The sequence below is a fragment of the Primulina huaijiensis genome, chromosome 15, assembly GCF_012295235.1.
Source record: "Primulina huaijiensis isolate GDHJ02 chromosome 15, ASM1229523v2, whole genome shotgun sequence".
Taxonomy (NCBI): Eukaryota; Viridiplantae; Streptophyta; class Magnoliopsida; order Lamiales; family Gesneriaceae; genus Primulina; species Primulina huaijiensis.
Window position 1 is genome coordinate 7,471,415 of NC_133320.1, and position 25,109 is coordinate 7,496,523.

General features: G+C 35.2%; 3 protein-coding genes across 3 annotated transcripts; 1 reads left to right on the plus strand and 2 right to left on the minus strand.

Moving 5' to 3' along the window:
• Positions 1-883: 883 nt before the first annotated feature.
• LOC140960293 (UDP-glucose iridoid glucosyltransferase-like) lies at positions 884-3,112 on the plus strand. Its single transcript, XM_073418511.1, has 2 exons — positions 884-1,683; positions 1,788-3,112. Exons 1-2 carry the CDS (start codon positions 1,137-1,139, stop codon positions 2,675-2,677), a joined length of 1,437 nt encoding a protein of 478 aa, XP_073274612.1. The 5' UTR covers positions 884-1,136; the 3' UTR covers positions 2,678-3,112.
• Positions 3,113-3,115: 3 nt separating this feature from the next.
• On the minus strand, positions 3,116-6,723 carry LOC140960294 (vacuolar protein sorting-associated protein 20 homolog 1-like). The gene is made up of 6 exons (XM_073418512.1): positions 6,425-6,723; positions 4,696-4,848; positions 4,377-4,529; positions 4,099-4,182; positions 3,715-3,862; positions 3,116-3,329 (listed from the first exon to the last, which is right to left on the minus strand). The coding sequence occupies exons 1-6, from the start codon at positions 6,524-6,526 to the stop codon at positions 3,304-3,306; spliced, it is 666 nt and encodes a 221-aa protein (XP_073274613.1). The 5' UTR covers positions 6,527-6,723; the 3' UTR covers positions 3,116-3,303.
• A 13,649-nt stretch (positions 6,724-20,372) lies between these two features.
• On the minus strand, positions 20,373-21,886 carry LOC140959273 (mitogen-activated protein kinase kinase kinase 18-like). Its single transcript, XM_073417147.1, has one exon. The coding sequence runs from the start codon at positions 21,633-21,635 to the stop codon at positions 20,373-20,375; it is 1,263 nt and encodes a 420-aa protein (XP_073273248.1). The 5' UTR covers positions 21,636-21,886.
• Between the last annotated feature and the right edge of the window lie 3,223 nt (positions 21,887-25,109).

The following is a 25,109-nucleotide window of genomic DNA, read 5'->3' on the forward strand; positions in this document are numbered from 1 at the left end:
ACTGGACAAAAGCTTATGTACCTTTGCGCACAGCTGGATTCCAATAATGTTGACTGTCGTGTTCCACAACCGATTGCTCCTGACTGAATTTCTGAACTGGTTAGTTGAACTGGTCTGCAGTTGAGCAAGTGAAATCATTTGGCTCGTCAGCTGAACTGATTTCACTGGTTCAGTTGAACTGATCAGCTGGGATCTTCATCAGTTGAACAATTCATCAGCTGGCCGGGCTTCTGAAGGTTTCCTGCTGAACTACCTTTCAGCTGGTTAGTCAGTTGAACTGATTTAAGATACATCAGTTGGATTTTGTTCAGTTCATAAGATCAGTTGGTGCGCTCAGTTGGCGTATCCGATAGTCTTCAGTTTGCGCTGTCAACTGATTTTTTCAGTTTCAGTTTTCTGCGGACTTAAGGTAGATTATTAGAAACACAATAACAAGTTTTGTTAACATCAAAATCAAGTAAAAATTGCTAACATGAAAAGTTCCAACAATTTGTATTATATTTCTCTCTCCTATAAATAGGGTATTTGAGTTCAATAAAAATTACAATGGGTATTGACTCATTCTCTCTTTTCTCATATGAATTCTTTTTATTAACTCTATTTCTCTTATGATTTATGACAATATATTGATAATCTTTGACATATATATATATATATATAAATGTTTCTCATTTTTCTACTTTTTGTCGGTAAATGAGTCTTTTTTTATTGATCATCCACATAAAAATAGTCAAGATTATTGTTCCAAAATTACACTTTATAAATTTTTATTAAAAATAAGAGGCAGAACAAAGATCCAAGGGTGAGGCTGCAAAATTTTTGAGTTGGGGTCAAAATTAAATATCCTTCATAAATTTTGATGCAACTTGGTAAGCAAGCAAAGTCATGACTTTTCAAACCTGAGGCGGACGTGCTCCTCAATCTACAACATTGGCGGCTCCAATGCTAAGATACAAATACAAAATAAATAGAGCAAGCTATTATTATTCTTCAGATGAAATGTGTCTTCTTTGCCGTCGCAGGCCACAATCTAACGTACGAAGACAGATGAAAACAACCATCTCTCGACAAAATTACAACTTTGATTGTTGTCTCCAGCGACTCTGTTAAACCATTGTATTCATCACAAAATTTCGATGAATCCAAGGTTTCAGGAACATTTTTATACCCACAAAACAGATCAAAAATTTCACAGAATTCAAGAAACTCAAATGGGATCCTTACAAGAACAAAGATTGAAAAAAGTGGTCCTAGTCCCATTCCCTTTTCAGGGACACATAACACCGATGCTCCAACTTGGCTCGCTCCTTCACTCCAAAGGCTTCTCAGTAGTCATCTCCCACACTCAATTCAACGCCCCTGATATTGCAGACCACCCCGATTTCGTGTTACTGCCATTGCCAGACGACGTAGGGGGCTTGGATATGTCGTTTGACAACATGTTGAATGTGATCTCGGCTATGAACACGAATTGTGAGGCACCGTTCCGAGATCATATGGTGCAGATGCTGCAGAAAGAAGAGGTGGGGTGTGTGATCCATGATTCAATAATGAAGTTTGCTGATGAAGTGGCTAATGATCTGAGGATTCCAAGTATTGTGTTGGGCACTTCCAATGCTTCTTATTCGGACTCTTTATGTGCCATGTTGGAATTGCTGGACAAAAAACTTCTCCCCTTGCCAGGTATTTGCCCATTTACAAGGGACTTCGTAGTGGTAATTGAAATGAACATTGATGAAATTCTAAAATTTCAAATATAATTTCACTTCGTTCTTTCTCAAACACAGAGTCCCAACTCCAAGAATCTGTACCAAATGCTCATCCACTAAGGTACAAGGACCTTGCTCTTTCTGCATCCTCAGAAATCCCAGATATTGTCATAGATTTCACTCGCAGTTACATTGATAAAAAAGCAGCTTCTGCATTCATATGGAATACAGTGGACATGCTTGAACATCAATCATTGCAGAAACTCCAGCACCATTACAATGTCCCATTCTTCACAGTAGGTCCTCTCCACAAAATGGCTCCACCATCCCGCACCAGCTTGATCAAGGAGGAAACCGCCTGTCTAGCATGGCTTGATAATCAAGCTCCTCGTTCAGTGATTTACGTGAGCTTAGGCAGCTTAGCGACGATAGAGGAGGAGGAACTGATAGATATGGCATGGGGACTAGCCAACAGCGACCAACCATTTCTGTGGGTGATACGCCCCTCGTTGGTTAATGGGTCAGAGTGGATCAAATGCTTGCCTGAAGATTTCGTGGAAAAAACTCGAGAGAGAGGGTGTATTGTGCAATGGGCACCACAGAAAGAAGTTTTGTCACATCCAGGGATAGGAGGATTCTTGACTCACTGCGGATGGAATTCGACATTGGAAAGTATCTGCGAAGGGGTTCCAATGATATGCAGGCCGTGTTTTGCAGACCAACTGGTGGATTCGAGGTACTTGACACATGTTTGGAGAGTTGGGCTTGAGTTGGAGAAAAATTCGGGGAGGTTGGGTATCGAGAATGCTGTAAGGACAATCTTGACAAGTAAAGAAGGCGAAGAAATGAAAGTTAGAGCGAGTGGAATGAAACAAGAGATGGAACGTTGTGTGCTCAAAGGAGGTTCTTCGTACAATTCACTATGCGAATTGGTAGAGTACATCAGTACACTTCCAAGGAAAATATGACAAGTATCTTACAAATATTAAATTTTACAGTTGTAATAAGGGCATTCGAATACAGAAACATGCCAGCTAGATTACCGATGATAATATACCAATTACTTGAGCCAATGATATCTGAAACAATTCAATGGAACAACTTCACATCTCTATTTAGCAGATGCTGCAACAGGTCGACCAAAATAAATGCAGTCCGAATATTGCTGACACGATGCAAAATATGATCCTCAAATATTTATGTTCTTGGTTTCTGTTGGGACAGATGAATTCGCAATGAACAAATATGTTGGATCCGAAACGAATCGAAAGAAGTTATAATTTTGTTCTACTTCAATTACATAGATTTACTTCTCTACATAGACTGAGAAGTGACTCTTCACACTCATTAATAATGCTTGCTGTCATTCTAGTATTCACATTGCTTGACCACAGATTTTAGACACGTGTNATATATATCAAATCTTTGACAAGCATTTTCTATATTTAAGCCAAATCTTCAAGTATAAAATGAAACATTATGTCACAATGTGATGTCGACCACAAGCATTCCTGCCAAATGCACCCATAACAGGAATTTTTTGCCTTTATAATGATGTCGGATTGCAAATGGCAGCCAGCACTATGTTTCCACGTCAAGCAGGCAATGGTTCCTCCATGACTGCATGATGAATACAGGTGACAGACAATCATAATTCACCAAAAAAGAAATCATGCAGGGGACATGATCGAGTATTTGCATTTGCTAGCGTGTTGGAGATGGACCGACTCAACCAATACTATATATAATAACATTCATTGACTACTTCACATCTGGTCTCATCTTGCACAAATAATTAGCCAAGTTGACATAAAAGTTCACCGTATAATTTACATGAGTTCATCACACACTGATAGGGGACGGAGCAATAAAGTTTCAGTTTGTAACAATCATGTGAAATAACAAATGGGAAAATTCAAAATAGAGCATGAATGGGTGGACGACTGCATATGCCCACACCCACAAGTTAAAGTTATAAGTGTGCACAAGAGAGAGAGAGAGATACCCTTTGATCGGAATTCAGATGAATGATTTGTCACTCTTCCGGGGATTTCTGGTGCTTTCGTTGGCACATCAGGAAGATCGAGCTTCTCTTCTTGTTCTTCAGCAGATGATACTGCAGAAGGAACTTTTGGAAGATCTTGAAGCATAATCTGTAAAACAATAAAACAGGACCCGTTGAATTTGATAATAACAGTTTCTTTTGAAGTATGCATACATATTGGTCAGACACTTGTTTACAAGAAAGAATGAGAAGTTCAAGATATGGAGCAGGGAACAATCACAAGATGAGCTGGTAATACTGATCCATGTCATGAAAACGAAAGATCTCATTAAAAAATAAAATTCTAAGAAGTGGGTTAATTTCATGCAAATAAAAAGAAAAGACCTGTGTCTCCAGATTTTCAAATTCTGCTAAAATTTCCTCTTCATCTTCGGCAGACAGCTTCTCTCCCAAGAGCGCATTCATTTCCTGTAAAAAAACAAGGCAAAGAACATTAAATTGCGCTGAGATCTAGTTGATACCCAACCATTTAAAAATGTCTCCAGCAGAAGAAGAAAAAGTTGATGATAAGTGGTTAGCATCTATACTATAATACACTCTGGAGCAAACAATATTTACGAAACCACTCCAATAAAGAATTGGAGTAGCAAGAGGGAACTTACATCTTGATAAGCTTTTGCCTCGGCAGTATCATCCATAAGCTTTTGAACATCATCCAGGTTTATCTCACTTTGTATCGCTCTCACTGCATTATTTCCAGCCTTTAAACTCTCAAACACAGCTTTCTGCTTGCTGGCTAGTTCAACATCTGCCAACTGAAGAACACTTCACACTTACAAACCAGGAGGTTTTGTTTCAAAATTAGGGGAGGAAATCCAAAACAGCATGTGAAGATAAAAATTTGAACTACATAAAAGAAACTAAATTTGAACTACATAAAAGAAACTAACTGCAAAATAAATTTCTGGAAAATAAACATACTTGCTGCTCGACATTGATCAGCCAAGCATCCACTTGCTTTAATAGCTCTTCTTGGACTTTCTTTTTCTTTAGTGCCAACAATGCTCTATCTTTCTTCTTATCCCGAAGCAAGTCTTTTGCAGCTTGTTTTTCAGCTTCAATAACATTATCTAGCTGAAAGTATTGAGGATGGAAAAGATCTGTGTCAAAAATACCATGGAACATTGACACGGTGCTCTGTCAATACAGTACAAGATAAGACAGTTTGGAATTCACTTTGTTAACAAGTTTTTGGTGGTGCACCAAAATTGTTTGTTACTTATTGTGGATCTCTGATGGGTAAAAACAGTGCACCCTTTCAAGCCATTATCTAATGTTGAAGCTTTCTTTTTTATTCATTTAGGTATCTATAAATAACAAAACTTATACACAACAAGTAGCATATTGAAGTCTGATTACACAACAATAATATGACATCTAATTACTTCAATAGAATCAGAGACAAACTAGCTCATGACTTGCAATGACATGATGCTGCATGGTTTATCTCTGCTGGAATACATAATGCATTAAAAGAAAGGAAAAAGAAACACAAAATATCATAGATAGGCCAAGATAAAAGAACAAAGTCCTGGAAAAAAAATTAAATGGTTTGATTAAGAACCACCCATGATCTTGATTATATATTAAAAAAAATTCTAAACACCACAAAATTTAGTAATGGCAAATGTTGGAGCAAGCATGCCCAGAGAATCAAGATAGTTTTGCCTGTGTCCATAGAGTAAATGTTTATACAACTTTAAGAAATGCCTTTCGAGCGTTCTTAAGAATGCTGAGCACACTAACTAACAAATTTGTGCGCTTTTGCTTTGAAAGTTAGTAACAAGAACTTTTACTTATAATAATTATTCTTAGATAATTCTGTTTCTCCCTTTAGTTTGGGGTGACCACCATCGCAAAAACCAGCGGGTGTGACAGGATCGGATGAGAAATTTTATAAATTCAGGGGAAAATTTTTATTTCTAAATCTAATCAAAGTATGAAAAATACAAAACAGGGATTCGACTCATCTGACACGTAAACAACGAACTGGGTGAGATAATAAACCGAGCATGGTCGATGATCATCAATAAATGATAGTCTCTGAAGAACATTCATATTTATAGAAAACCAAAGAAATTACCAATCAAATGATGCAAAAAAGTACCAAAGTGAGTAAGAAGCTCAGCATACCAAACTCTGGTCATTCAAATTAGTAAGAAACAAACCAAAGGTTGATTGAAAATGATATTAGCATGAAATTTTTTAGGAAAATCTTGTCATAATTATATAAATTGCCATACTAAATAGAATAATCTTCAGCCATTTTAGTCCTAAAACAATCAAAATATTATTGTATGCATAAAACCTATAATAAAAACGCCATTTGCAGCAATTTGAACTCCAATCCAACCCATACCCATATCGTAAAACCGTTGCCTGATCAATCTCAACTAAATCGCTCTCATTAAGGTATCACAGCAATCATAAGAACACGGACAAATATCAGCATTGACTTCCATAATGCCACATACCCAACTCTTAAATTATTTTTTTTTTAACTGATCGATTGGTTTCAGGATCGTGCTTCGTGAACCAATAGGAAATTCAAATTTAATAAACAAAATTTATCAAATAACAAATAATATTTAAAAACTACAAAGATTATGAAGAGATAATGATTAATAAAGCAATAGAGTTTGAAGGGTACCTGTTGCTGGTATTGAGCAAGCTTACGCCTTTGAGTTTTCAGAGAAAGAATGGCCCTATCCACTTCTGTGATCTTTGGTTTCTTCACAAATATGTTTCCCATTTCCCAAAATCCTCTATTTATTAACCAAAACAAAAGAAAATTCCAAACAAATTATACGACCATATTATTCAAACTCTGATGGTCAAATTACATTCAAGCCTCCGAATCTCATCGGCTTGAAAGCGGGAGAAAGCAAGAGGATTTTCAATGGTTTTGGGCGAAAGGGGGAAAGACGATTAACACGTCGAGAATATCTCGGGTCGGGTCGGGCATGAGACCAAATCAAAAGGCAAATGTGCTCATTGGCATATCAAAGCTTCACAAGATACGCGCGATAATTCAGTCAACCAACTGCGCATAATTCAGTCAACCAACTTTAAAAATAATTAATTTTAAAAAAAAATCTTTAAGTTATTGATTATAATTAACAAATTATTTAATTATTTTTAGAATATAGATATACATGATCTTTAAGCAATCATCTTTTAATTAGAGCTGTCTATAATTATATGGTTTTGATACGTTAAGTCGACTCAACCTGTCATAAAAAAAAATAGATGGTCGAGTTACGCTTTTAGCAAGCAAGGAAAAATAATGAATTTAAATATAATTATATAACCAAAATGAGTATATTAAAAGAAGAAATTCAATCTTATCAAATTGTGATTCAAGAGGGTTCTCAACTATGTAATTGTTTCACTGATCATTGGTCAACAAATTATTCATCCATGCAGTTTCAAGCAATTAGCCTTATAATTATAAGGATGACTGCTAAAATCATTTATCAAATTAAATTGTCAGATTATTAGATATATAAATTTCATTAAAATAAATCATAAATTAACAAATACTTAAACAAACAAGAATATTAAATTAAAGCGCAAAAACCTCACGGTGATAAAATTGAATTAACGAAATTATCTCTTGAATAAAAAATAAAAAAAACTTAGCCAAGTATGACTCGGTTTACTATCTTCATACAAAAATAAAGAAAAGAAGGATACTAGAATTCTTGAGAAATTTGTAGAGAAAATCATGCGCCTCCTTCTTGCTCTTCATGTGTAGATTGTTGGAATTGTTTTTCAAAAATGTGTTTTTCACATGAAATTGGTAGGATAGACAGGAGATGTTTTTGGAAAACATAAAATGCAAAAAATAAATCTAGTCCAAATATGATAGGATGAAGTCTATCAAAAAAGAAGATTGAGTTTTATGGAATAAAAACTCTATCAAATATTTCTTTATCTCAAAAATAAAAGTTTTCATCTCTCCAAAATATTTAATGAATCAAATACTACAAGTAGGATCCCTAAAATATGATATTTTTATCATAAACTTCGAGCTCCATTCCTTGAAATTCTCACAAGCTTCAGTTGTCATAGGCAGTTGAAGAATAGTCACAAGGCGTGGTCACACCTTGTTTCAGTACTTCTTCTGTTTTTGCCTTTTTTCACAACTCCATTTTGGCAACTTCAAATGTGATAAAAATCACATTTTTAACTCAAATTTGTTCCAAGACCATAAATTTTCTCCTACAACAAAATAATACAAAAATGTACCAATTAAATGTGTCGAAAATGAAAACAATGAGAAACATGATAATAAAAATACAAACAATTACGAGCCAATCAAAAATATAAAGCAAAAGGCAAGTCCTTTTCAAGACAATCTTCAGGTGATGGCAAACAATTCAAACCCAACGGCCACATAAAAGTGGCTCAAAGGTTGTTATAGATGTGGAAAATCTCGACACATATAGTGCAAATGGCATGTGAAGGTGGTGTATGATCGTGTGAGAAACCAGGTTATATTGAGTGAAGGATCGAGTGTGCTAGTGTCTTTGAAAGCATTTCGAAAACTATATTATCCAATGAGCTGTTATAGCTCGTGTTCTAAGAATGTTAACACCGATGAATTAAATCGAGTTTGGTTTAAAACCAAACTCTAAGTAATCCTTCGTGAAGAAGACTGTTATTAGAAAACATTTTAACTTATGTAAACTGAATAACTGAAAAAGGGTAGATTAGTTTTTGCATTCATCAGTTCAGTTATGGTGACAACTGAACTGACAGATACTCTAACTGATCAAAACAATTTGAAAACAGCAGTTAGTCAGTTAAATACACAAGATATGTTTATGGATGTTCGGAAACTTCAACTGCTCCTACGTCACCCCTTCTACCTCCACGGGTATGATCCACTAGAAGACTTTGATTTATACAACTTTTGTACAAACCCACTCAGCTAGGACTTACACTACTGCCTAAACTGAACTCCTAGCTATGACTGAAGGCAGCAACTTCCAGCCAACACTTTTTTAACGTCTATGTGTCAAAGACTACATACACAAGTTTAACGTCTTTGTGCAAGACGGTATTTGAGTGATTGAGAGTGTTTGTGTGTGAAAAATGAACAAAGATGTTCTCACACGTACACTGAGGGATAAAAGCTTCTATACTAAGCTGATAACACGTTGAAGTCTCCATCTGGGCTGATTGCTTCTGAAAGCTGATTTACAATATGTGTGCCCTTTCTTTTCTCTCTTATTTGCGTTTAAGCTTTTTCTCTCTGTATCTTGTTGTTTTTGAGTTTTCACTGATCTTCTCTTTATATAGGCGGGAAAAACTGATCGTACAGTGAGACTCATTTATTGTATCCGTTGCATCTTGAATTCGTTTCTTGGTCTTTGTGTCTCGACTTTTCAACTGCACTTTTGAAACGTTGTGTCTTTAATGCTCTGATGCAACGTCCATTACTGTCCTTTGACTGGACAATGGCTTTGTACCTTCACGCGCAGTTGGAATCCACTGAAATAGTTTGTATTCATCTACAACTGAAAGATTCTGACTGATACTTCGAACTGGTCAGCTGAACTGATATTTAGTTGAGCTGGTGAAATCAGTTGACTCGTCAGTTGAACTGATTTCACTCTCGTTCATTTGTATTGATCAGCTAGATTTCTTCATCAGTTGAACACTCATTCGGCTGGCCAGGCTTCTGAGGTTCTCCTACTAAACCACCTATCAACTAGACAATCAGCTGGAATGCTCAATTGACGTAACAGTTAGACTGATTCAGTTTGTGCGATAATTTAGGTCTTCATTTTGCGATGTAAACAGCTCGTGACTGATCATAGCTTTTGCATACTAAGGTAGATTATTAGTAACACAAATTAACAAGTTTTGTTAACGTCAAAATCAAGATTGCGAACTTGAAAAGTTCCAACATTGAGCATCGAAGTGGTTATCACTTTTCGAGTGGAATAGTTTGTGGTTATAGTTGTACATCATTAGTTCTTTGACCCGGGACAACGTAGAAGCTCTACGTACTAGTATGCAATTTGATCCGTTTAGCAACTCTATATTTAAAGACTCTGTTGAAGACCATCAGGTCGCGAGGTTGGGTTTAGTTTCAAAATACGTAGGATCAAATGTATTGTAGTCGGATATTCAGCGTTTACCTACGGGTAAAGATATCCTATCTGATATGATGAGTTAATAGTGCAAAGAATCTCTGGTCAGAGTAAGACGTGTGCATTTGAGAAGTGTTTCTTCAGTTTCACATACCAAGTCACTATTATTACTCAAAGATACAACACATCGTTATCGAATTCATATGCAACTCTGGATATACCAATGCTTGTAGATTCGATCGGGATATATAAGTTGAAGGGACCGTACTATATGCTAACTATAACTTAAGGTGCTTGTAGTCACTATAAGTGATACCTAGGGGATCATGGAGCAAAGTTAATAGACGTTCTTACCATGATCTGATGGTTTCTGTAAAGGCCTCTAAATACGAACTTGAAAATTTGCGGAAAAATTAAAAATTTTCTTTTTAAAGTAAATGAAATATCCAGTTCATAAAATAAATTGTTAAATAATGTATCATGATTAAAAATAGCAGCGGAAGAAATTAATGTTGTAAAAATAACTATAAAAATTTTATCCAACGGTAGATAAAAATGTTTGATCAATAAAAATAATAAATGCCAAAAATGAGGTCCTCGGGTCCCACTACTGCCGACTCGAGCTGGCTCACTGATCCCCGCCCTCGGTCCCGACATCATCAGTACCTACAACAATCAAGTCTAGTGAGCCTAAAGACTCAGCATGCATATATCGTAAATAACAAGTAAATAAATAATAAAGTCGCATGCAAGTGAAAATATACTGTAATGAGGTGTAACGTAAAATATCATTTCAAAGGTAGTTATAGTACGTGCATGACTGAACTGAAAATATCAGTGAAAATGTTTGCTCCTTAGAGCCCTGTAATAAAATGGCATGTCATAAATTTTCTGTTGAGATTATGGTCTACGCAAGTGGTCCCTGAACTGAGCAGACCGGTAACTGGCGACCGGGTTTAATAATGTACGTCTGATCAGACTCCTGCCACCGTATACTGGGTGAAACAACTGAACTGACCGGTAACTGACGACCGGACCGGTAACTGGCGACCGGATTTAATAATGATCTCATGTAGTAAAGTGACCACAAGCAATATCGCATAAATCTCAAAATGAATATTTTTGCACGTGATATAAATAAATAACATCATTAAATATGAACAATTTCGATCTTCTTGCATTAAAATCATGTACTTGCGATATTTAAAATACCTATATGGCTTGATTGAAGAGTGAAAGAAGATATAAACATGCCTTGGTTTGTTTTGACAGAAAACAAACGAAATAACGACGCGGCGCGGTGGAGACGGAGTGCTCTTCACTTTCTCACTTATCTCTCTTAATTCCTTTAAACCAAGCATGCACCATAATTATTATAATAGCGAAAAAATCGTAAACATGATGCACGAACATTTAAAAATATCATGATTTGTGCTCAGGGCGCTGCTAGGACTAAAATCTCACCCCGGGTGTAAAATGACTATTTTGCCCCTAGAACCCAAAAATTATCGTTTTAATCCTGGACCTCTAAAATTGATCCGAAGCTTACCAAACTCCTTAAAATGTCCCAAAACATATTTTTAAAAGCATTCCTAGACGTAAACTCGAGCCAAATTCAGAACTTAACAGATTCGTTTTAAAACTTGAACCGGAGTCCCGGTTTTAACCCGAATCGCGCCGAAACTTAACCACAACTTTCCCAAATTATCATCACACCTTAAAAACACTATAAGGCTCCTAATACTATAATGAAAGCCCCAAACTCTTCGGCTGATATTTTCAGAAAAAGCCATAAATTTCGGCCCTACCACTAACTCATTCCCTCGTGCACCATTTTCTCCAAAACTCACGCCACTTCCCACACCCAATGTACCATCCATGAACCGACGTCCCCTTGACCACCTTGGGACTCTACTTGACACGCTAAACCCACGGCTCCAGCCCCATGCAAGCCACAGCCCCTACAACTCGCTATTCTTCCCCAAGCGTCCAAAACGCAGCCAACCTCTACCCTTTCGAACCACAGCGCCTAGGATGGGTCCAACTCCAGCCGAGCCCTTCCAAGCCTTGACTCAGACACACCAGGGTCTGGTCTAAGCCTCAGCGAGGTCCCTGCCGTGTTGGTCGAACCTTGCACGCTGAACCGCTCAAACTCTAGCCACCCGAGAAGAATTCCCTTCACTCCCCTACACCCGTATGCAACCAATAACCTTTCTACTCCTCATGACAGCAACTTGGCCTTACCAGCCGCCTTTAGACACTTAATAACCGCCGCCCTTTGCACCAATAGACAGAATAACGTGAGTGACATTCATAGAGACCGAGATCCTCATGAAATCGAAAAGATTTTTCATGGAATGGCTTAGATCAAAACTTCTTATGCATGAATACCAACATAAGTGTATAACACGTGTGTGATGCACAAAAAAATGGAATAAAGCGTGCCTTGATGAAAAAAAATCTTGGACGATCGATCGAGAGACAACGGCCGAAGGGAGGTGTTCCTTGCTTGAGGGAGAAATGGTTCACCGAAAGCTTTGTTGCAGCAATTCACGTGAAGGTTGCTGATTGGAGGGGGTTTCGGCTGTGGGAAATCATTAGGTTTAGGTTAAGATGATAATTAGCCAATATATAAATAGCTAACAATCCACTAATGGGCCTAATTTTGATAATTAATAGTTTAAAAGGATTTCAAGCCCAACGAGCTTAGAAGTAGGTCCATTAAGCCCAAACGCACTTCCGAAAAATATTTCATGTTAGAAAGGTTTTGAAAATATAGCCGAACCCTTAAAAAGTCCCCCGATTTGATAAAATTTGCGTACAATTAAAATTTCAAATCCCGCGGGTAAAAATACCCAAAAATTCCCATTTTTGGAAAGTACACTTAAAAAGATTTTTAACTTAATTTATAAAATAGATCGTGTAATAAAATACTTTTTCTGAAAATTCTTCGGTCTCCGATCCTCGTTCGAACGTGAAATGCACCTAGATACCCTAATGCATGAACTTATAAAATAACATGAAATAAATTTTAACATGCATGAATTATGCATAAAATGCATAAAAATAATTAAAAAAATTTACTGAAATAAACATGCATTTAATGCTTTAAAAATTAATTAAAATGCCAATGAAATTCAATAACTTGCATGCATGCCAATTTTTTAAATTATATTTACTAACATGCTAAATTACCATTTCTTAAATAAGTCTTTATTAACTTATCTCTATACTCCATCTCCAGTCCGGCCTCACTTATTTAACTGAAAAGGTGACAATTAAACAACTACGGAAAATAAATAAATTTAAAGAAAAGAATTTAAATACTCATGCAATAAAAAAATCATTTTAATTTAAAAATACTAGAAATATGCATGGCTTATACGTAGTCTAAGTTACGGGTTCTACAATTTCAATCAGACTTAAGTTCTTACATTCTTAATCAAGATGTTGATGAAAAGAATGAGACTAATTAGGGTAAGCCCAAATAAGAATAAATATTATTCTAAATCACATGAAATTGTGAATACACGGCTAGCTGTATCCTTGAACTATTGAGGGTCACACAAGTATCGGATTTTATGTTTTCGTTTAGATAATCAAGTTCGAGTAGTTGAATTTGGTGACTATAGTTTGATAGAGATCGAACAGATTGCTTATAAAGGATTTTGTTAGTTAACTCCATGTATTGGAAGTTGTGAAAGTTAATCTAACTATTAATTAACTAAAGAGAGTGGAACTGCTTGTAAGGAGAGTAAAATTGTCTATTTTGGTGAATGAATTCACAAAACTGACCGGTGTCAAAAATGGATCAGTGAAAATTTTAGTTTTCTAAATTTTAAATTTTCATTATATGAACAAGATGTGAACCCTCGGCACATTGGAGTTTTCTGATCGTCTATTGGTGTTATAATGAGTTCACAATTATTTATTTAATAAATTTATAATCTAAAAATTAAATNTATAAAGGTTGACTTTACATGATATATTAAATATTAGAATTTTAGTTAATGAAAATAAAGAATCCTGGTGGGAGTAGGATTATGAATCCTAATAGGAGAAGGATTTCTGATGTGATCAGGAATCTAGCTGTATAAATATTCCATTGAGGGTTATATGGAATAAGGCTGTTTTTGCACACAAATTTAGTTCGCAAAATATTTATCCCTTCCTCCATTCAACAAGTCTCGACCACTTGAATTTTTCACCAAAAATTTCGGCTGAAAACTTCCACTGCCTTCGGGGATCCCAGTGTCAACTCAAAAATTGTTTGAAATTTATATTGCGATCCAAACAAGGAACAAAGTCTTCGATCGTGGACTTAATTAGACGATCAAAGAAAATAGATCCGTTCGAATGGATATATAAGAAGGACCAACTCCGCTAATCCTGTAATGGTTCGGTGTCCAGCATTAAATATGCAAAAGTGAACAATTCTAAATACCTTATGGTTGTTTAATTCATACGAAGCCCAAAGAGCGTTTCGAACTTCGAAACAAAAATTTTCGGAGAGGAGATGTAGAAGTTTTGCCTTCGAATTTTCATAAACAAACTTTTGATCTTTTTTACCGATCAAATTTTCTAATAGAATCTTTCTGAAAACATAAGAAGATGAGATGTAGAAGTTTTGCCTTCGAACTTTCATAAACAAACTTTTGACTTTTTTTACTTTCTATCATTTATTAGTTTGTTTCTAGATCTTGTGTATAATCAATTGACTAAGGGTATCGAGTTGTTTCCGCATTTTAAAACTCTTTTTATTTGCTCAAAATGCATAGCTTGATTGAAAAATTAACTCGAGCTGCTAACATATAGCTTGATTTGCAAAATCTTCTAAAATAATTAAATTGTTTATTCACCCACATCTAAACACATTTCAATCCTGACAAGTGTATTAGAGCGGATTTTTCCGATATCTGAACCTTGACATACACAAATGACATCTTTTAATAAAATTCTTATGTTTTCTAAAGAAGAATATGATGTCTAGAAAATTTGGGTGCGGGCACATTTGTTAGTTTGGAATGATGACATGTGGCATGTCATAAATGATGGACTCATGAAGATTGTAAAGGTAAATAATCTAACAGCCATATCAGAGGAGCTCCACAAATGATAAAAAAATATAGAACGGAATGGACTGTCGAAGACAAGAAGAAAGCTTAACATACAACAGTGAAAAATGCTTGTATTCGTATTTAACATATCATTTTCAAATCACATACAACAGTGAAAAATACTTGTACTTAACATATCATTTTCATGAGAATGCATAAAATTTAAACAATAACATTTTCGTAAACATAATTTTCATGATGCATAAACTTTAAACAAAACATTTTCGTAAACATTTTCATGATGCATAAACTTTAAACAAAACATTTTCATATTATCATAAACATATCCATATTCATATCCATATCCATATTCGTATCAACATATTCATATTCATATTCATATTCCTTTCGTTGAATTCAGATCGATAATTGTGACTAGTATTCGTATTCGTATTGAGCGATGGATTCATCTATAAAAACCATAGTACTGTACGGCGGAGACACCAGCAACACTCTCATCGGTCAACTGGGTCTTGGCCAACGTATTAACATATTAACGTATTCGTATTCGTATCCATGAAAACACGATCGCTGGGCTCCCACTGGGACCATAACCCTCACGATATCTCCAACATATTTAGTCACAATTTCTTCACTTCCTTCAACGTTTTATATTCTCATCACTTAATAAAAATTAAACATGCATATAACATTTTTATTGTAAATCAAGCATGCAACATATCTTTTAAATGTTAATATTAAATCATAAAAATCCATAAATATTTAAAAATCATAATTTAACATATTAAAATCTTAACCATCCATAAACATTTTAAAATAAACATTCTAACAGATTAAAAATCCGTAAACATTTAAAATAAACGTTTTAAAATATAAAAATCATAGAAAGCCATAAACGTTTTAAAATAAATATTTTAACAAATTAAAAATCCATAAACATTTAAAATAACATATTAAATAATAAACATTTAAAATAAACATTTTGAGATATTAAATCATAAACATTTAAAATAAACATTTTTAAATATTAACTCATAAACATTTAAAATAAACATTTTGACATATAAAACTCCATAAACATTTAAAATAAACATTTTGAGATATAAAATTCCATAAACATCCATAACCATTGAAAACAATCATATTAGCACATAAACAGCATTCAGGATACTGTCATGACGTTTACTAATTTTCGGGTATAAAATTACCGTTTTACCTCTAGACGTAAAATTTCACGTTTTTTACATTTTCTTAGTTTCATTGACTCTAAAATATCTCAAATAATTATTTAAGCTTACATGAATTTCCTCACATTTTTATTTGGCTTAAATCGAGTACTTTTAAATTATTTTTTTTTAAATACAACATATTACTGCGTTTTAATCCCGAATTAAACCAAACCTTAATATAAAATTCCCAAAATAAAAACTTAGACTTTTAATAATTATTTAAGCTTAAACCTAGTTTTTCATAATTTTATTAAGTTTAAATCTAGGCTTTTTAATTAATTCTTTAATTAACGTTTCGTGTAGCGATTAAATTCCGGATAAATCCAAAACTCGTTATTTTGATCCCAAACTTTAAACATAGCATTTTTTCATGAGCCACACCCATAGACCCATGGTTCCAATTTTAGTTCTTAAAATTTTCGAAATTGACACCTTAACGAACCACCCGAGCCATCTCCCAATTTACTTGAGCCATGCCTGAGCCACCTCGAGCCACCCAGCCCAGACCAGCCCAGCCCCTGGAACTCAGCAACGAGCCACCTGAATACAGAAGCACCACCTGCGCCCATGCTACCTCCACAGTGCCTCCCTCACGTTTCTGTGCTTGGCTCGAGCCACGTCGAGCCACCCTGCACCAACTCATGACCAGCCCCTCTAGGAACCCTCCTGGAACCTTAGAAGCCATAGGACTCGAGCCTAAGTTAAAAACCGAAGCCATACATCCCAACAACCCAAACTGGCCGAGAAACCCACATGAACATGGACTCTTGTTTCTGTTGCTAGGAACTAGCCAACCACACCAGAACTTGAACCATACCCTTTTGCCCCTTCTTAGGACCCTAAGTACCTAACCTAGCCCCTGCCCAAAGCCCCTGGCCGAGCCCACAAACCACCTACGCGAGCACCTACCAGCGCATCTCCTTGAAGCTTCTCGGGTGGGAGTCCATGTTGGCTAGAACTCCTCCCAGCCCCTGGTGTTCGAGTCTTAGCGTGGCTAAGACTCCACCCCTGACTCATACACACCCCTAGCCAAGCCTTGGCACCAACCGAACCCAAGCCCAGCCATTATCTCACTTAAATCGAACCCCATGCTCAAAGACGTTTCGATTTCGGTCCCGACTTGTTTCTATTATCGTGTGTGCCGTGTTGTGTAGTTCTAGGACTCCTTAAACTCATGTAAAACATTCCTATCAGATATCCTAATCATGGCAGCCCCTTCTAGCACATATAAATCATGTTTTTGGGACACAATCAAGCTTTAAAAAATTCATGAAGATGCATGAACGATATTCAAAGGTACAACTTTTTTTCATTCAAAACTCAATTAAAAAAATACTATGGTGTGATAGATGTATTAAAACAAGAATATGACGTGCCTTTGCGTATTTAACGCACGATTATTTTTTGACGATTAAAGAACGACTATGAGGAGGTCCTAGGCTTTAATTGCTTGCAAATTTCGAAAGTTTCCTTGATGAATATGATATGTGTGTGTCGTGTGTTTGGTTGGAGAATTTTGGTGCTGAAATTCTGAAAGTGGCGTGGGGTTTGGAGGGTTTGGGGTGGGTTTTCAACTTTAAATATTGCTTAAAATCTTAATTAAACTTTAATTGCTAGCTTAGACCCATTAATCATGATAATTAGGCTCATTTATCCTATTAGTGTTTAATTAAAATATTTTAACTAATTTTTTTTAAATAAGTTTGTGAATTTATTAGGCGGGTTGCCAAAACGCTCGCATTTTTGTTGAAAATCCAACACCGATAAAAATTACGTCTCAGCGTATAAAATCACCTCAAAAATCTTTATTTTCAGACTAAAAAAAAAACATCAATCATATTTTAAATAATTAAAAACAACTATTTAATAAAAATATTTTCTATTTTATCAGCATTCGATCTCCGTTCCTCGATCGCAACTCGAATAACCTTTAAAAATACATTTTAATGCAACCATGTAGAAAAATATATTTTAAACATGTCAATATGCACAACATAATTAATTAATACAATTAAAACAATTAATTGAAATACAAAAAGAATTTAGTAACTTGTATGCATGTGGTTCGCGTGGACCTTGAAATTTTCGGGGCGTTACAGAGGAAGAGTCATATGTTCCACAAACAACAATAATTCTTATTGTACTAGACCAAAGAAAGATGAGAATAAGTCACCTGATTTTTGTGAACTGATTATAAGCCCGATCGATGCTCAGGTAACACCTATATATCGAGGGCACAAATCTCGTTTATATAATAAAAATAAAAATTTTTAATGCCTAAATTTCCACTTATCTATTTTGGTAGCTGTCAATTTTGTGAACTTATTCACTAAAATAGACAGTGCCACTCTTCTAACTTAATAAGTGGTTAAGATAACTTCCACAAGTTCCAATATATAAAATTTTCTTATAAACTCTTTTATAAGCAATATGTTTGGTCTTAATCAAAGTACATTCGCCAAATTCAACTATTTGAATTCGACTATCTTAACGGGAATCAAAGATCCAATACTTGTGTGATCATCAATGATTCAGAGATACATCTAGTCGTAGATTCACAACTTCATGTGATTCAGAACAACATTTATTCTTATTCGGGCTCACCATTATTAGGTATATTCTTTTTATCAACTCTTTGATTAAGAACGTCAGAACTCAAGTATGATTGGACCCATCAGATCATGGTAAGAGCGTCTAGTAGCATTGTCTCATAATTCCCTAGGTATCGCAGATAATGCATGCAATAACCTTAAGTTATAGTTAACGTACATTATGATCCCTTCAACTCATCTATCCCCATCAAATATGCAACCACTGGTATATCGAGAGTTGCAAATAAATATGATAAAGATGTGATGTATCTTTGAGTAGTAGTAACATGATATGTGAAACTGATAAAACAATTTTTCAAAATGCACATTTCTTACTTTGTCCGGATATTCTTTGCATTATTAACTCATTAGAACACATATGATGTCTTCACCAGTAGGTGAGGTGAATCCCCGACTACAATGCACTGAATTATACGTATTTCGAAACTACATCCAACCTCTCCACCTGGTGACTCTCAATGGAGTTGGTAAACATATCAAAGTACATGTTAGTACGTAAAGCCTACACGTTGTCTCGAGTCAAAGGACTAATGGTGTACAACCATAACGACGAAATATTTCATTCAATAAATGGTAACCACTTGAAAAGTTCGAGGGAGGGTTATTCAGTACATTATCAAATGATCATCCATCTACATGAATGGACGTCTCCATGTTCTTATCAATGAAAAATGGAGTTTTTATCCTTATTTTAGGCGGCTGAATCAAAATAAGGCGATAAAATCAATTAGGAACCAATTTAGAATATACAGGACACTTCCTACTAAGTTTCATGATCTTTCGTTGAAAGACAGACATCATGGTGTCTACTGTTTATTCAAGATTTTTTTAATCTATGAAGCTTGAATGTGATACAGTTATAATTCGATAATAACCATAAAATATTATTAAAATATTTATAATTTTTACATAAGAGTCAATAAAGTTCAGGGTCCAAATTATCTCAGTGAACACATATTATAACCGTTAATATGATATGCTTCAAAAAAAAAAAAGATAGATGAGAGGCTATAATTTTCATTTTAACAAGATTATTAAAAATAAATTTTACAACGAATCCATCACAGCAAATGAGTAATCAATTATTAACATCACATGACCATACCATATCATTTCTCTGTATAAAATAATCACTTAAACATCATATCCCACCAATGAAATTTGTAAGTGCCACCTTTGACATCAACTTCGACCTCATTGAAATATAAGAAATCGAATGATAATAAAAAAGTCCGTCGTGAAACTTCTTCCTTATTGATTAAGATATGCGTACAAATTTCATACCAAATAGTCCGTCGGCAAACTTCTTCCTTACTGATTAAGATAATGCGTGCAAATTTCATACCAATTTACTCAAATCTTATCACCTATTCGTTTCATATCCCACCAAAGAAAACAAAAGTATATTCACCATTATGCGCTCATTCGTGGCAATGCAATGGATGCCCACAATTAACAACCCGACACTTCATATTCCATTCATATTCTTTGATTCTTTTCACATGCAAACATAATAAACAAAATTCTCTATTTTCAGTTCAACTTTCAGATTTATAAAATGATGCTTTCAAAACTTCACCCATTTGGCAGAATTTGATCTTTTTTCGATGTCTTGTGAATGATTGTCGTAAATAAGATTATGACCCAAATGGGACTGATAATATAACAAGATACATAATATAGAAAGAAGGGTATACTAAAGCAAACATATGCCGAAAAACTACAATACTCGTATACATTTTTCTTACGTAAACGTAGTGACGCAATAAAAATAGAATTATTAACAAGGCTTTCTGGTGTCACGACGTTGTATCGAAGCTGGTCATCTGAACTCTCCAGATTTTGAATTTCCATCGAATCAGAGTATTCGGAGCTCGTGCCCCGCACGTCTATCCAGCCATCCGATTCCCAATTTGCCCTGGGGCCTGTAATTAGTCCCCTTATTCTCCCCTTGGCCTTCAAATTCAAATATTCGTCATCTTCTTCCACTGATCCGTCCGTCACTTCATCTTCGATGTTCAAATCAAACAAGTCCAGAACACAGCGTGGGGACGAGCCAGCGATCGGATCTTTCGGATGGGAACACTGGCAGATGAATGGATGCTGCAGCAACTGATCGCAGGTCCACCGTTTCTTGGCATCTCTTTGCAGACATTTGCGTAAAAAATCGCAGCCCAGCTTCGAGAGCTTCGAAGGAAACGCGGGAAACTCGGCAGAGTGTCCGATTCGACTCACCGAGTCCCAAGCAGGCTTCCCCGTCACCATCTCAATGACGGTGCATCCCAAGGACCAAACGTCGGATTCCGGGCCCTGGTATTCTCCCCGTACGACCTCCGGCGCCATCCACAGTGGGCTGCCGCGTGGCGAGATCCTATCCCCTGAGAGTATCGCCGCCGACCCGAAATCCGCGAGTTTAGCGGAGCCGGGTGAGGGACCCAAGAGCACGTTTTTCCCCTTCACATCGCAATGCACGATGCCCCTGGAGTGGAGGTAGCTGAGGGCGGAAACCAGGCACCACGTGTAGCTCCGAACAAAACCCTCATCGGAACAGGCCGAATCAGCAGCGGTTCCTCGCGGCATGTACTCCATGTGCAGGTTCCTGAACGACGCTGTCTCGTCGTCTCCCAAGAACCTGACGACGTGAGGAGACGAGAGCGATTTAAGAATCTGGATTTCATTCTCCAAAGCCTGGAGCTGGGAAGCCGTGGAGGAGCCAAGTTCAACAGACTTCACCGCAAAAACATCCCCGTTGGATAGGTTCAGAGCAAGATTTACAGTCCCATTTGCGCCTCTGCCTATGAAACTGCCTCGAACCCAACTTCCATTCAACTTCACCATGAACAAGCTTAGGAAGAATTACTGGGAATTAGTTTTTGTGGTGGATTGAGAGATACAATTAAGTTTGAACAAGTAGAGAGAAGTGTGGATGCTTATATATAGGGGAAGAGTGGATGGTTTGATCCTTATCCTTAATCGGTGGTTTTTGGGATTAGATTTGAAGAGTGGAATTAGGGAACGTTAAGGTTTGTGTTGGTCTCTTCTTCTGACCAAGTTTGGGGAAGTTGACATGTAATGTTGTGGATGATGGTGACGTGGAACTAGAATTTGTAGCGCGTTTCTCTTTCCTTTCCATATAACTTACTTATTCAAATATATATATATATAATTAAGTATGAGATCTTTATAGTAATTATCTTAAAAAATATCAAAATATTTAATTTTATAATTATACTTCTTATTTTTCTAAAAACCTGTTCAAGTCACTCTACATTTTATATAGAAAAAAATCTAAACAAAAATTTACTTTTAAATCGAACAACTTTTCTAAATTGAAAATAAATTTCATGTTAATTGTTTAATATTATTTGATCAAATTAAAAATAATAACAATACATGCAACGCGTGCGTATCTTTTACTAGTATATATATATGTGTGAGATAAAAAAAATCAGTCATATTTACCAATTTTGTTAGGGATTTTTATTCCTTGAATTTTTTTAAATCACAGAGTATAAAATATTAATAAATTTTGTATAAGATTGTTTTTTTTACATGAACTATTGATACAATTAATGTGTGACTTATACTTGGTCTTTGCCTAAATTTTCCAAGAAGATTCCGTAAATGAAAGTTATGCACTAAAATGTGGTGGTGTAATGATTTTTAAAGATTTAAAAGAACTTTATCCAAAAAATAATTTTGATCTTCAATTATTTTTATTGGAAGAGAGTCGTTTTCGACCATTTCGAACTCCAAATCTGGTCGTGGGGACAAATATTTTTGTCTAAAAAACAAACAGCACACAATTAAGTAACCAGGAGCCTGCTGTGTCACTCCTCCACATGCCACATGGAGAATAGTTCCAGCAGGCAGCAACTTATTAAAGTTGGGATTATATTTCAAAATTTTAAATAGAACTTTTATAAGTTTCAATATGTTCTCACTCATCGCACTTACTTGTGTATCTATTTTTAAATTATATATCTGATAAATAAGTGACATCTCATTATCAGACACAAAAATGTATACAATAGATGGATAATATATCAAAACTATATGTTATATAATATTATATATGTGTGTGTATGTTACTAGATCTCATATTAGATGGGGGAGATCTTATATGTCGAGTTGAAGAAGAAACTTGACTTATAAAATAGATATATAAAAACAGTTTTATAAGAATTTATGTATGTATATGTGTATATATGTGTGTGTATCTATATACGTGTGTGTTAATTTTGCAAAATTTAAATAATTCGGACGTGGCATATTATTAAAAGTGGGAAATGGGATTTCCATGTATGCCAACAAAAGGATGCTGTTATTTGGGATCTTCTCACATACGGTGACGTGCACCGCACGCATCCATCCACCTTAATATATCCATGAGTGGGTCTCATGTGAGATCGTCTCACGGATCTTAATCTGTGAGACGGGTCAATCCTACCCATATTCACAATAAACAGTAATACTTTTTCATGGGTGACCCAAATAAGAGATCCGTCTCACAAATACGACCAGTGAGACCGTCTCACACAAATTTTTGCCTATATTATCTAATTATTTAAACTATAAAGTTTTTGTTTTTATTTTCGACCAAATTAATTTATTACTGTTTTTTAATTTATATATTTTCTGAAATTTCGTCATGTTTGCTATTTTTCTATCATTTTTCCAATCAAAAAATAAAAAATAAAAATTGTCGTTCGAAAAATAACACCCGATACCTCCAATTTGCGAACAAGGACACACCGAAAGTTGTTTCAAAATTTGATTCCAATTAATATCAAACGTGGTGGCTGAGAGAAATTTGGCTTGAGTTGGCACGTGTCAACTTCAATATGTTTTTAAAAAAATCAATTTTTCCTTTTAATAAAATTGGTTTTTAAATCTAATTATTTTTAGTAAATTCAACTGAGTGTACATTTCAAAGTTATTTAATTGATACAAAAAAGTGCAAAAATAAAATGATAGATGGAATCAGGTCTATTTAAGTTTTTTAATGAATATGTTTAGCTTACCATTGCTTCTTTTTTTAGGAGATTTTTCTATTCTATGATATTCAATTTTAATATTGAACAATTTTCCGAATTCTCAACCGATCAATTAATATCAGTGTGAAGATTTAGCTTGTCTCTGTACACATTGATCTGGACGGCTGTGATTAAACCAAGCCATTAAATGAATGATCCAATGGCTGTCATGCACCATCATCATAAACTTGCATATCAATTTTATGGAATATAGTACACTTACGCAAGCGTTGCGTGCTTGTATAAATTATATATATATAATTCTTAAAACAGACCATGATACCAAAAGTTAATTATTCTAAGTGTCTCAAATTTAATAATATAATATAGATTATTGTCATTGATGATTATAGATTTGCACTTAGATCTTGTAATGTCCATATGAAAATATGAAACTTGGTGTAAATCGTTCTTATGACAATTGGGGCGTTCTCAGAACCTTGGATATAGGATTGTTCTCAATCGGAATCAACTAAATTTGTGGTCTTGTGTTGGTATTTTTTATTTCTTTGGTGTGATTCTGGTGTCTTTCCTTACAAACTGATAGCAGAGTCAGGTTCTTTCAAAATACAAGATTCTTGGTGGCTCTCCTGAAAGACATTTGATCATCTACCCCAAATAACTTTTGTGCTTCATTTTTTGAAAAACAGGGACAATCTTCAAACAACGATGACATCAAGACTTGAGACAGAGAAGTTTGATGGTAGAAACAATTTCAACCTGTGGAGAGAAAAGATTATTGCTCATATGGGAAATCTAGGAATGGTTGAGGCTCTAAAGTGTGAATCGAAGATGCCAGACACTATTACAAACAAAGATGATATCTTAATGAAAGCAAGAAATACAATTTTTCAAAGTTTAAGCTGTCAAATCCTTAGAAAATTTGTGAAGGAGAAATCAGTTTGTGACATGTGGAATAAGTTAGAACAATTATATGTGACCAAGGCTCTGGCCAATTGAATTTATTTGAAACAACCATTCCATGGATTTAAGATGGATGAGAACAAAACCATAAATGAAAATATTAATGAATTCACCAAGTTGCTTTCTGATTCAAAGATGTCAATTGATGAAGAAATCCATGCCATATTTATACTGAATTCTTTTCCAAAACTGTATGATCAAATAAGGGATACACTTAGGTATGGGATAGACACTCTGACCCTTGAATAAGTTATAGGGGATGCTGCTCATTCAAAGGAATTGGATCTGAGGGCACCATGTAAAAAATATGAATCTATCGGTGAAGGCTTAAATGCAAGAGGAAGGCATGCTA

Excerpts from the sequence above, each read along its gene's own strand:
- LOC140960293 (XM_073418511.1), top strand. The coding sequence starts at position 1,137 with ATGAATCCAAGGTTTCAGGAACATTTTTATACCCACAAAACAGATCAA. Across the intron at positions 1,684-1,787 it reads AAAACTTCTCCCCTTGCCAG|AGTCCCAACTCCAAGAATCT; the intron begins GTATTTGCCCAT and ends TCTCAAACACAG.
- LOC140960294 (XM_073418512.1), bottom strand. The coding sequence starts at position 6,526 with ATGGGAAACATATTTGTGAAGAAACCAAAGATCACAGAAGTGGATAGG. Across the intron at positions 4,183-4,376 it reads AGGCAAAAGCTTATCAAGAT|GAAATGAATGCGCTCTTGGG; the intron begins GTAAGTTCCCTC and ends GTTTTTTTACAG. Across the intron at positions 3,330-3,714 it reads ATCTGAATTCCGATCAAAGG|TCATGGAGGAACCATTGCCT; the intron begins GTATCTCTCTCT and ends TTCATCATGCAG.
- LOC140959273 (XM_073417147.1), bottom strand. The coding sequence starts at position 21,635 with ATGGTGAAGTTGAATGGAAGTTGGGTTCGAGGCAGTTTCATAGGCAGA.